Source organism: Myxine glutinosa, chromosome 11 (assembly GCF_964187855.1).
Source record: "Myxine glutinosa chromosome 11, kmMyxGlut1.1, whole genome shotgun sequence".
Lineage (NCBI taxonomy): Eukaryota > Metazoa > Chordata > Myxini > Myxiniformes > Myxinidae > Myxine > Myxine glutinosa.
This window is the reverse complement of record NC_136271.1, coordinates 121,756,603-121,770,160: the sequence shown is the minus strand read 5'-3', so window position 1 is coordinate 121,770,160 and position 13,558 is coordinate 121,756,603. Positions and strand designations below refer to the sequence as shown.

The 13,558-nt window shown below is 42.2% G+C and overlaps 1 protein-coding gene across 2 annotated transcripts in view; it reads right to left on the bottom strand.

Moving 5' to 3' along the window:
• Positions 1-2,518: 2,518 nt before the first annotated feature.
• LOC137436918 (rho-associated protein kinase 2) overlaps positions 2,519-13,558 on the bottom strand; it is a 141,809-nt gene continuing 130,769 nt past the window's right edge. The window contains exons 34-35 of one of the 2 annotated variants that reach the window (XM_068131147.2): positions 11,251-11,515; positions 2,519-3,089 (exon numbers count right to left, since the gene is read on the bottom strand). In XM_068131147.2, the coding sequence (XP_067987248.2) occupies positions 3,083-3,089; positions 11,251-11,515 (272 nt within the window). In that variant the 3' untranslated portion in view covers positions 2,519-3,082. The remainder of the gene's footprint in view (positions 3,090-11,250; positions 11,516-13,558) is intronic. The other variant, XM_068131148.2, reaches the window with a different exon arrangement.

The window sequence follows — 13,558 nt, the reverse complement described above, 5'->3', positions numbered from 1 at the left end:
TTACATCATTACACATATCTGTACCAAGTTTGAATTAGATCCCTTTCGCCATTCTCAAGTTATAGACCTATTACAGACTTTGACCTTTGACTTCTTGATCCCAAATAATAATCAGTTAATCTTTACATCATTGTACATGCCTGTACCAAGTTTTGAATTAGATCACATAAGCCGTTCTCAAGTTATAGACCTTTTACAGACTTTGACCTTTGACTTCTTCATCCCAAATAATAATCAGTTAATCTTTGCATCATTGTACATGCCTATACCAAGTTTGAATTAGATCACATAAGCCGTTCTCAAGTTATAGACCTTTTACAGACTTTGACCTTTGACTTCTTCATCCCAAATAATAATCAGTTAATCTTTGCATCATTGTACATGCCTATACCAAGTTTGAATTAGATCACATAAGCCGTTCTCAAGTTATAGACCTTTTACAGACTTTGACCTTTGACTTCTTCATCCCAAATAATAATCAGTTAATCTTTGCATCATTGTACATGCCTATACCAAGTTTGAATTAGATCACATAAGCCGTATTGAAGTTATAGACCAATTACAGACTTTGACCTAAGACTCCAAAATCTAATCAGTTCATATTTACCACATTATACATAAGTGTACCAAATTTGGTCAGAATCCCATCACTGGTTCACAAGTTATCGCGGTAACAGCATTTTTACCGAACATGACCTCTGACCTTTGGCCTCGTGACCACAAAATCGAATCGGTTCATCTTTACGTCATTATGCATACCAGCACCAAGTTTGACCAAGATGCCTTCAGCTGTTCTCAAGTTATCGCGGTAACGAAAAACCTATCTCGGACGGTCGGACGGACGGACAACCTGAAAACATAATGGCTCCGTCGACTTCGTTGATGGAGGCATAAAAAAACAATAATTGAAAACACGGAAGTAACACTCACGTACCTGATTATCCCATCGAGCGTGAACATAGAAAAAGCATTGCGACCGGATATCGTACTTGGTTAAGGAAAAGAGTAAAGGAAAATAAGGCATTGCTAATTGAGGTTTCAGTACCTAGCAATTTTGGCCTAAACACACAAAACAAGAAAAGTATCATATACCAAGACCTCAAAATGAAGTGAAAGGATCCTGAAAGCTGATTAACACTGAAATTGTGCCAGTGATAATTGGAGCAACGGGAATGATGATGACAAATATTACGGAGATTTAAAAATAAAATCCTCGTGAGTATGACGACAAACAAATGACAAGTGGAAGCTGTCCACGGCTCGGTGACGATTCTGAAAAGACCCTTCGGAAGAAAACTTTATAGCTTGGTCCATGAATCATCATCCCTTACTGAAACTGAGGTGGACACTTCGAGACCTGGGAGGAATTTGTTCCTCCTTCTGAAACACGCATACGGAGATAACAACCATAGTTCAATTTTTTGGATGCAATGATTTTCCACAAATCAACACAATAGAAAGCCACTCTTGAATTTTTTTTCCAGATTCCTCCATTTTTAAAAGTTTATCAAACCTGCCTCAGAAGATTTTGGGAGGAAATCAAGTCATTTGAGTTGGTAACACCACCATGACAAGCTCGCTGTGGAGTAATTGGTAATCTGTATTTGATTTGGTCTTCAGCATCTGCAACTGAAACAACATGGTGGTATTCAGGTGTTTCTCCAATTAAAGTTAATCCAAGCTGCTCACCTACCTCTTCTTGTGAACATCCTGACTCCATCCAACCTGCTTATTCGGCTCAAAAATGTTACATCTCCTGGAGAGTACAAAAGGATAGGTTCTAACGAGTGAAACACAAGTTACAATTGCTCATTTGCACTCAGACTTTATTACCATTCAACGTCCATTTACTCGCTCTTTGTTGAACCTCTCAATTTTAAATTTCCAAAAACTCCAAAATGCAAATCTTGAAACTGTATCAAAGTAAAGGTCATCATGACCTTTCCAAACTTCAACTCTTCCTTTGTGGTTGAAACGCCTTCATAAAGTTTTCCAATGCAGATGGCAAGTGTTTATATAAATATATACATACATATATATATATATATATATGTATATATGTGTATATATGTGTATATATATATATATATACATATATATATATACACATATATATATACATATATATATATATACACATATATACATATATATACATATATATATATATATATATATACACATTAGTCTTTTCATTGAAATAGTCCCAATTAAAGATAAAATACACCTCGAGTTACTGAGCGCCGCCTGCGCCGATGACTTCACACCGGGGCACATCGGAGGCAAAGCTTGGGTAATCAAGGGCACGCCACATACTGCAGATCACGCTTTAAAAATAAAAAGCACTTTGGCTGAAAGTCCACAATAATTATGATGATGATGAGGATGATTAAAATATACAGGAAAACCCATGACAAAAACACAGCAAAGTAAGTGCAATAAACAATGGCTGTTCAACGTAACCTTCACCCACGAACAAAGTTGCATCGAAAAAAAAAAAGCACCGCTTCAGAATGAGCACTGGAACCAGCTAAGCAACTTTAATACAGCACTCAGTGGACTTTACAGTAACAGCATCAGGTGCAGAGTTAACCATGGACAGAGGTTTTGTTATTACCATGATTTATTCTGCCAGTGAGTCCAAGTCCATAACCCAGCAGTTTAACAATTAAATGTGTTATCACGTTTCACTCACCTTCCCTCGATTTTGTACAAACAGCCACTCTGGCAAAGTTTCATCATAAGTCACTTCAATGGAACTTCAAAAGCTGTAATTCCACAAATAAGTGTAAAATGTAAAAATAAAAAAACCACCCCAAGAAGATCTTCAGCGATTACCACACCACGATTTTTCAGAAAGATTCCTCCACAGTCCACCATCATGATGCTCGTGCAGTTTGTGAGATGAGGGCATGTTCACCTCGTTTGAATTTGATGCAGAATCCAAAAGCCTTAAAAGCCAGGCCCCATCGGTCCCATCACACCTTGGCTGATGAAGCCGCTCGGGACGGTCCGAGATCTGACGACAGCTCCAGTTCTGGCACACAGCTTTTCCCGCTCATCCGTACTCATTTGCTTAGTATCAGCTGCTAAGAGAAGAGCAAAACGAACATCTTGGAAATGAATGATGTGCAACTGATACTCGATGATCAAATAAATGTGCAATGTATATTCTGAACATGCGATGACACATCAAACGAGCGGGTTAGAGTCACACAGCAAGCACAAGGTAAGTGGATGCTTCAACAAAACAAATGATCAAAACCGTTATGAAGGGACAAAAACAAGTTTTTATTTTATTTTATTTCGATGCAACGTTCTAAGTATCAGATCAAACGTGAAAGGCCAAATGGCCGGCCCAGCGCATCGTGACCGAACGTACGGCACAGCAGAACTACACCCTCATGCTATTTGATGGGTACCTAGAGAAACGTCTTTAGAAATTAAAAAAATTCTCTTCATCATCATCATCATCATCGTCATCGTCAAAAAAGCTGGTGGTCCAATCTTCAAAGCCTACGTTGAGAAGCCTGCAAGATCCAAGACATAATCACATTTGACTTTGCACCACCACCAAATCAATAAACAGCACACACAAACACCAAATCACAATAACAGCTCACACCACCACCACCACCACCACCACCACCAAATCACAAGAACAGGTCGGCCCAACAAAAAATCAACTAAACAGGCCACACAACCACCAAATCACAACAGCTCACACCACCACCAAAACAATGAAACAGCTCACACCACCACCAAATCACAAGAACAGCTCATGCCACCACCACATCACAAGAACAGCTCATGCTACCACCACATCACAAGAACAGCTCACACCACCAAATCAAAGAAAGAGCTCACACCACCAAATCAAAGAAACAGCTCACACCACCAAATCGAAGGAACAGCTCACACAAATCACAAGCTTTAGCTTTCAGAATCATTGGAATCTCCTGCGATGAAGTTAACTCCGAGGGCCTTTCACTCACTCACCGCAGGCAGGTTGGTGGTCTTTCTGTTTTCTACCGACTCCTCTCCGGCCTTGCTCCCCCAGCTCTCTCTGTGCTCTGTCCCCCAAATATTCCCACAGGTCGCACAAGATCTGCCAGCAACCCTCTTATGGTTAAACTGCCAAAATCTCGGCTCTCTGCTCACCTTCACTCTTTCATTCTTCTTTTCTCCCGCCTCTGGAACAAACTCCCCCACTCCCTTCAATCCCACTCCTCCCTCCAGGTCTTTAAAACGGCTGTTCACCACCATCTCTTATCTTCCCCCATCCAAAACCTTGATCTTTTCTACCCCCGCTAATTTAACCCCAGATCCACTTTTTGGAAATTCCAACTTCTTTCCTGGAAGTCCTTGCAGTGTTCATATGTTTTATACCTCTCCCACCTCCCCCAAAGCCCTCGCCCTCCCACATTTCTCCCGTTGTCCCTGCTCTCAAATGTTGTGTTTGTGTCCTTCCCCCTCTCTCCCCATCTTGTCTGCCACTCCCCTTATTTTTTGTGTTTTGTGTGTCGGTTTGACTTTTTGTGTGATTAATGTTAGCTCTTTCACGAGCCTCGATCTTGTATACAAAAAAAACAAAAAAAAAAACACCACCACCAAATCAAAGAAACAGCTCACACCACCACCAAATCACAAGAACAGTTTGCACTAATCCATTCTCACTTTTCTGTAATTTCTTTTTTGACATCTCTTATTTTCAGATTGATTGTAATATCTCCACCTTTACTCTGAACAGCTATCATAATTTTTTGAAGCAAAATTCCCCGATGTGTTCAAATCATGAACAATCTTTAAACGTTTGAAAGGGAATAAAAACGTGTGTAAGTTACAGTTCATCCCCTAGAGTTCAAAATTCGTTTTGTGAGATGTTCCTTTGATGAAAAAGAATAAGAATAAGAATTGTCCACTGTCGGCCCTTGGAATTACTCTGGAGCCAGTTAGGATCCAAGGGGATAGCAAGACACGTTTCCTGACCAACGGACGATGACCACAAAAATTGTTAAAGAAATGGAAAGCATCCTACCCCAGATGCATATAACCACATTTAGAGGCCATTTTTCCCCGCAAAGCGGGGGTTGGCCTTTTTCGAGGACCGTGGTTGTTGTTGTTTTTCGGTCCCCTTTTTGAAGCAATGTTAAGCAGGGAGGGATATGTAATACAAAATATTTAATCCCAACTGCAGAGTAGTTAACACATTTAAAAATTGCAAACAAAAATTCACGACCTCTCATGCTCTTATTTCTCGACAACGGTAATTTGTACAAGAAATCAAAAGCAAACCTTCATCCATCCATCCCGTGGACCTTTATCAAGCTCTCCGCAGGATGCAAAGGCAATTGAAGAGGTTTGCAGTTAATCCTCGATTAAAAACACTGCCAAGATCAGCACAGAGCTGTGGACATCCAGACTATGGGCAATGGTTCAGTGTCTTACAAATAGAGCAAAGTGTTGCGGTTCAAAAAGAACAGCTTGAGGTCTAACAAGCATGTCTTTTCCTTCCTGGATGAAAAACACCTCTGCTTTTGCATATTTACCGTTTGTCTGTCTGTCTGTCTGTCTGTCTGTCTGTCTGTTTGTCCGCACAGAATAAATATGATTTTCTTTACAATCGTTGGTCCGATTGACAGGAAATTTTCAGCATAGGTGCACCTCCTCTGGTACAATTTTTTAATGATAATTATGACGTCATAGGTCACGTGGTAGGGCGCCATCTTTGGAAAAACGAAAAACTTTGCACAGCTATATCCCTGAAAGCGTTGCTTAGAAAAAATTGAGACATGGCTCATTGTAAAGAACTCTCCATGGGGAATAAAATATGTTAATAATGATGTCATAGGTGTCTCCATTATGACGTCATAATTCCACAAGTACAAAACTTCATCCGATCAGGATGAAATTTCTTGAGCGTCATCTCGGGATAAATTGGTGGAGAAAAAAAATAATGATGACATCGGTCACGTGGTTAGACCGCCATATTTGTTTTAACACAAAAGCCTTAAAAAACCACTAAAAACACGTCCTGGCGAGGGTCTGCATTCTCCGATTGCTCTTTCTTGTTTCTTAATATGCAACAATGGCTCAAAAAAAATCCACCAGAAAGCTGTTTTCCCTGCAGCAAGTGCAAAAAGGGAATTTTGCTCAGGATCAGCAATGTGCTTCAGGCTTGAGGCTCATGCACTTGATTTCAAAAGTTTGAGGTCGTGTGTTTCTTATGTACGCAAGGAAGAGGAAATCCACCACCTACCATTCGGCGAGGTTAGCACCGCATGTGTACAAAATAAAAACATGGTCCATGACCTGTTACTATGGTTTGCAACAGGAATGATCAAATTTTATATCTACGACCGCATAATAAATACAGCTTTGCACCTCCATTATTGGCGAAACAAACACAAGGGAACAGCGCGAAGGCACACAATGATTGTTGAAGTAAAAATTGTCACCAATTGTTGGGATACATAAAACAACGATCATCGTTCCTGTGATCTAAATACAGCCAGTAAGGTAGACGTGGGTACGAGATTCATAAAAATACTCATCCTTGCCTAAAGACGTCTGTGAAACAGCAGATGGGTTAAAGAGAAAGCTCTTGTAAAGTACAATGGACACACAAACTATTCAGCAATATCAAACTCGAACAGAAAATTCTCCAATCCTGCAGCAGAAAATGTTTGCAGTCACGAAGGAGCGATTGCCATGAGAACATGCAGCTTGTTATGAGCACGATTTTACTGAGTCACATGCACGGCACGGTTTGTAAACACACCGTGCACGCCCTCGAGCAGCGCCGTAGCCATGGAGCCGGAACGACTCCTGATAGGAAGAAGAGACGGACAAGCCAAACGTTCATGCTCAGAACAAGGGTGGGGAGCAGGAGCGGACCAAACGTACTTACTCGGGTCACACTTTGGCAAGTCTCAGTGAAGGATAATTCGGAGACGAGGTGGGGAGCTAGCGTGGTAAGAGCACATGAGTTATAATGTGATAATTTAACACAATAGGATGATTACAATTAGTCTTCCAAAATAATACGCTCCATCACTGGAAGGAATTATACCAAAAAATTATACCAACTCTTATGGTTGTGTGGAAGGATCCTCAGCACTTGGAAAAATTGTTTTGTTCATGAGTGGGGAGGGGGGGGGAACCTGGGTCTTGCGAGAGCCTCCCTGGTCGGGGCGAACCCGAGTGTCTCTGGTCCGGGGTGAACCCCAGTGTCTCTGGTCCGGGGTGAACCCAAGCATCTCTGGTCCGGGGTGAACCCGAGCGTCTCTGGTCCGGGGTGAACCCGAGCGTCTCTGGTCCGGGGTGAACCCGAGCGTCTCTGGTCCGGGGTGAACCCGAGCGTCTCTGGTCCGGGGTGAACCCGAGCGTCTCTGGTCCGGGGTGAACCCGAGCGTCTCTGGTCCGGGGCGAACCCGGGCATCTCGGGGCCATGGCGAACCCGAGCCTCTCGGGACCATGGCGAACCCGAGCCTCTCAGGTCCAGGGCTAACCCGAGCCTCTCAGGTCCAGGGCTAACCTGAGCCTCTCAGGTCCAGGGCTAACCTGAGGTTCTCTGGTATAGAGCAAACCCAAGTGTCTCTGGTCTGAGGCGAACCAAAGTCTCTCAGTTACGGGCCTCTCAGGTCCACCAAATTTCGGCCGAATCTGTCCACAACTTTTTGAGATACCATGCTCACAGACAGATGTCCGTGTGCTCACAGACAGACACTAGGTTATGTGAAAACATAACCTCCGCTCACCTTCGATGGTAAAGGTAATAAAGTGGGAATGTTTGGATGAGGAATCCTATGCAGGATTCAAAGCACTATTATAAGGGCTGGCAGGATGGGTTCGAGGTATTCGCAGTTATCTCTGAGCTATTGAACTTTGGTTCGAATCCCGACACAGGTATAAACTATCATCCCGGTGTTTCACAGGCAGGGTGATTCACCAATGCATGTGCCGTCCCTCGGATGAACGTTAAACTGGGTGTCCATCTTTGGCAAAGAGAAGGCGAGTTATCACTAGCATCCTGAACAAATTACAATGCATGCAGAAAGTATTTAGACCCCTTCACTTTTTCACATTTTATGTTGCAGCCTCATGCTGAAATCGTTTAAATTCATTTTTTCCCTCATCAATCTACACTCAATACCCCATAATGACAAAGAGAAAACAGGATTTTAGAAAGTTTTGCAAATTTATTAAAAAGAAAAACCTGAAATATCACATTGACATAAGTATTCATACCCTTTGCTATGACCCTTTAAATTTAGTGCAGGTGCCTCCCATTTCTCTTGATCATTGAGATGTTTCTACACCTTGATTGGAGTCCACCTGTGGTAAATTCAATTGATTGGACATGATTTGGAAAGGCACACCGGTCTATATAAGGTCTCAGCTGACAATGCATATCAGAGCAAAAACCAAGCCATGAGGTCGAAGGAAATGCCTGCAGAGCTCAGAGACAGGATTGTGTCGAGGCACAGATCTGGGGAAGCCTACAAAAAAATTTCTGCTGCATTGAAGGTTCCCAAGAGCACAGTGGCCTCCATAATTCTTAAATGGAAGAAGTTTGGAACAACTAGGACTCTTCCTAGAGCTGGCCGCCCGGCCAAACTGAGCAATCGGGGGAGAAGGGCCTTGGTAAGAGAGGTGACCAAGAACCCGATGGTCACTCTGGCTGAGCTCCAGAGATCCTGTGTGGAGATGGGAGAAACTTCCAGAAGGACAACCATCACTGCAACACTCCACCGATCTGGGCTTTATGGCAGAGTGGCCAGACGGAAGCCAAACAGTTCAATCTTGGTTTCATCAGACCACAGAATCTTGTTTCTCAAAGTCTGAGAGTCCTTTAGGTGCTTTTTTGCAAGCAAACTCCAAGCGGGCTTTCATGTGTCTTTCATTGAAGAGAGGCTTCTGTCTGGCCACTCTGCCATAAAGCCCAGATCGGTGGAGTGTTGCAGTGATGGTTGTACTTCTGGAAGTTTCTCCCATCTCCACACAGGATCTCTGGAGCTCAGCCAGAGTGACCATCGGGTTCTTGGTCACCTCTCTTACCAAGGCTCTTCTCCCCCGATTGCTCAGTTTGGCCGGGCGGCCAGCTCTAGGAAGAGTCTTGGTTGTTCCAAACTTCTTCCATTTGAGAATTATGGAGGCCACTGTGCTCTTGGGAACCTTCAATGCAGCAGACATGTTTTTCTAGGCTTACCCAGATCTGTGCCTCGACACAATCCTGTCTCTGAGCTCTGCAGGCAGTTCCTTCGACCTCATGGCTTGGTTTTTGCTCTGATATGCAGTCAGCTGTGAGACCTTATATAGACAGGTGTGTGCCTTTCCAAATCATGTCCAATCAATTGAATTTACCACAGGTGGACTCCAATCAAGGAGTAGAAACATATCAAAGATGATCAAGAGAAATGGGAGGCACCTGAGCTAAATTTCAAGTGTCATAGCAAAGGGTCTGAATACTTATGTCAATGTGATATTTCAGTTTTTTATTTTTAATAAATTTGCAAAACTTTCTAAAATCCTGTTTTCTCTTTGTCATTATGGGGTATTGAGTGTATATTGATGAGGGAAAAACTGAATTTAAAAGATTTCAGCATGAGGCTGCAACATAAAATGTGAAAAAGTGAAGGGGTCTAAATACTTTCTGAATGCACTGTATAACTTCCTGCACAAATCAACCTCAGTCAAGCATCACATTTGGCCAGTTGGTGCTTGAAAGACTTGTCCAATAACGTTACTGGCCGAAAAATAATGTGGGAATAATTAGGGTCGTAGAACCAGTAGTGGCAGCCATTGTCGAATGATTCCATAAGCAAATGTGACAGATTTCTCCCTGCAGGGTTGCATTTGAGTGCTTACAAACCTCATTACAATGCCTATTCTCTTCCCTGCTATTACACTACGATAGACATCAGGATTGAGCCAAGAAAAATAAAACTCTCCGGGCTTCCTTAACTAGAAAACAGCACGGCGATTTGGCACGGTCCCGTTACGCTGGTAACAAAGTCGCTCGACTCAATAATTAATCTACGTGGTCTCATCGCTCCAGCGAATCGAATGCAAAAGTTCAAATCTAATTACCTTTTGTCCTGCACTGACCGTGCACACACACGTTGTTACAACCAGAGGATGATTTTCCAACCAACTGCTTCAAACATGAGTCAGATTTTCAAAAGGCAAAGAGTTTACACAAAACGTGAAACATCACTTTGAGATACAGGATATAAACAGAAATTATGTACAGCAAGTGAAGAGTCTCCAAGAATAATAAATTTAAAAAACACAAACATTTAGGCATCAAAATCAAAATGAGCAAGTAATACAAAGTTGGATTTAAAACATGAAAGGTTACAAGACGTGAATCAAAAGGTCAAGTGCACTTATTGAAATACTCGAGGGAAGCATGGACACCGTGTTCCATAGATCTTGTTACCCCAGCTAGCGAATAACGAGGAAGTTCATCAAGTGCTTTGTCACGCCTTCTGCAGAGGAACCCGTGCCATGCCGAGAAGGGTCTCGCATAAAATTTGGTAATGGAGACTCCTCTGCAGTGTAAACTATGTCTGTCATACAGACCCGGCAGATATCAAGCCATTTGTTGTGTCTCTTGTCAATTATGTGCACAAGGTTGATGTGTGCTGTGAATTTGTTATGTCTTATGATACCTCGTCAAGCAAAATAAATGAACTAATATGTGTTCTGAGCAAAACTAAATAAAATATCAATTCAGAGCTTGGAAACGAATTAAATAGGAAGAAATAGCAGAGAGATACGCAAAAGTAGGTGTATAATAGTCACATGGCATTCAAGATTATTATGTATAAGGAAGCAAGACTCAGGAGCTCAATAATGGATGTTCATAAGCAGAGAAATCACACGAGTGGATGAGTGGCGGAAAGGAAAGGGATTATGGGTAAGGGTCAGTGAGAGTAGATGAGAGATGGGGTGGGTATTGGATAAAGCAAGAGGTGAGATGGGCGGCACTCTTTAAGGAATGGAGGCAGGGTCACAATATGACAAACACAGGGCATTTGGTTCCACCAACGAGAGAATAGAGGGATGAAGAAATGGAGGTGAGAGTTCAGCTTAGCATTGGGGAAGTTGATCAAGCGTGGGATTGCAAAGAGCGCATACATCATGGCCCTTGGTGGGGTGGAGGAAGATGGATCGAGTTCACATTAACCTGGAGAGCATAGTACATTAGTACAAACTCGCTCCTTCACAGCAACATTTACTGACCTTGGCCTGTTCTGAGGGAGCTGCTCGCTGGCTCGCCTCTGCCCCTGACCCGCCGTCGCTCTAGCAGTTGCAGTGTTCGATACCGGTAGTGGCATCCGCCGAGACGATCGTGGGGAAGAACGGTTCATCGTCCCAATTGTGGACACGTCGCTACCTGGGGGCTTCTTTGGAATGCATTTGACCAGACGTTTAACCCATCGTTGCTGCTCTTTTGGAGAGTTAGCCAAAAGCAGAAGGTTCTTTGCAGATGCCACATCAAAGTAAACTATGATGGGGAGAGAGGGAAGAGGGAGGATGGAGGGGTAAGGGAAGAAATCACATGCTTTGATGAAACTAAGTCGACATGAAAAAAAAGATGAAAACAGACAAAATGTTTGCTAAAAAATGGTCAGGAAAAGGAGGAAGACCAAATATCGAACTTGCCCGACCAAAATCACTTAGTGTGCCATTTATATTTGCATCAATGAATATTCGGGAAACGATATTTACAACTGCCATGTCAAATCAGCTTCCATTAATACCCATCAGCCCCCTACCCCTACCCCATTCCTCAACAGTGACGACTTCTACTATCGTTCTTCAAGTCATTTATGGACAAGCTACACAATAAACCTTAAATAATGGTATTGAAAAAAAATAATCAATGCATAGAACAAGTGACAAATCATGAAAAAAAAAAATCAAAGTGAAGGGAAAATAATAATAAGAGGTCACATACAATGATTACGGTAAGTACAGGACACAGGTACACTGGTACAGGTACAAAATACATGTAAAACATTTAAGTCGGGATGTCAGATAACCCAATTATTGGTCAATGTTCTGAGATGCTGTGTTGCTGAGATCTGACCAGGAGCATCACTTGGCCATGATGATATCAAGATAAGTAAGATAAGTCCTATCAAGATAAGTCCTGTTGCATCCTTGACCATGATGCAACCACTATGTGAAAAACCAGTTCAACACCTGCCAGATTGGTTGAAGGCAATACCCTTCAGATCGAATATGTCCAGCTAATCGCAGTCTCTGTGCTTGCAACACTTGGCTCGGTGGCTTGAGCTTGGCAAGCTGGTAAAGGTACTCATTAGTTATCCACATCGGCCAATATATCTTGAAGGCGGCTCTAAGAAGGTGTAAGTGTGTAGCATCAATTTCCTGCTGAAAGGTCTCAGTCAACACCCAAGTGTTTGCATTGTATAACAATAACGTTTCTACAGAGGAATGAAATATCTTGCTTCCAATCTGGTCATGCAGAGAAGTAGAGTCCAACACAGGATTGAGAAAGGGAGTGGGGTGGGGTGGGGGGTGGGGGGATGGGGAAGGTAGGAGGTAGGGAATGACCTTTTGATTCAGACTCTTTCATTCAGTCCACTTTGTATTCAGACTAAAAACCCTAAACATGACGAAAACAGCCAAATTACAAAAGAAATTGACGATCTTTGGCGACCTTGACCTTTTGACGTCAAAAGCAAGTCTTCAGTGACCCCATATGCAAACCCTGCTCAAATTTTAAATCAATCAGATGAAAATGGATGATTTTATGCATCCTTGATCTTTTGACCTAAAAAAACAAATCGGCTTCTAACTTTTGATTGGTGAACCAATTCAGTGACCCAATATGCAAATTCTTAAATTTTCAGGTCAATTGGATAAAAATTGACAATTTTATGTGATGTCCACCTTTGACCTTTTGACCGAATTATTTTGTCTCCACCACAATCCCATAATAATAATAAAGCTATGTTGAAAATTTGATGACAAAGCTCAAATGGTACATTCAAGTTTCATGTCAATTGGATGTAAATTGATGATTTTAGGTGATGCTGACTCTTGACCTTTTGACCTAATTATTTTGTCTCCTCCATATTCTCATAATAAAGCTTTGTTCAAAATTTGATGACAAAATCTCAAATGGTCAAAAAGTCATGGCCTGGAAAGAATCACTCAAGTGATTGCAAAACCCCGTCTCTCGTAGCATGGGGGATGGCAAATAATGAAGCAGTTTTATGAAACACAAAAGTTTTACTATTTTAATGTAGAGATGAGACACCTGAACCCCTGTATTCCTCTTTTTAAACTGCTTGTGGAATATCCTTCCTCAGTCTGTTGAATCTCACCCTTCCCTCCAGGACTTCAAAAGATGGCAGTGCACCAACGTCTCAGGTCACCCTCCATTCCCAACCCGTGATCCTTTCCTCACTAACCCATCCTCACCCTTACTTTCCCCTATCAATGTAAATGTTGCTTGCTTTCCTTCCCTCTTCCATCTCCTCCTCCTTCCATTCATCCCTTTTATCCATGTTTATCA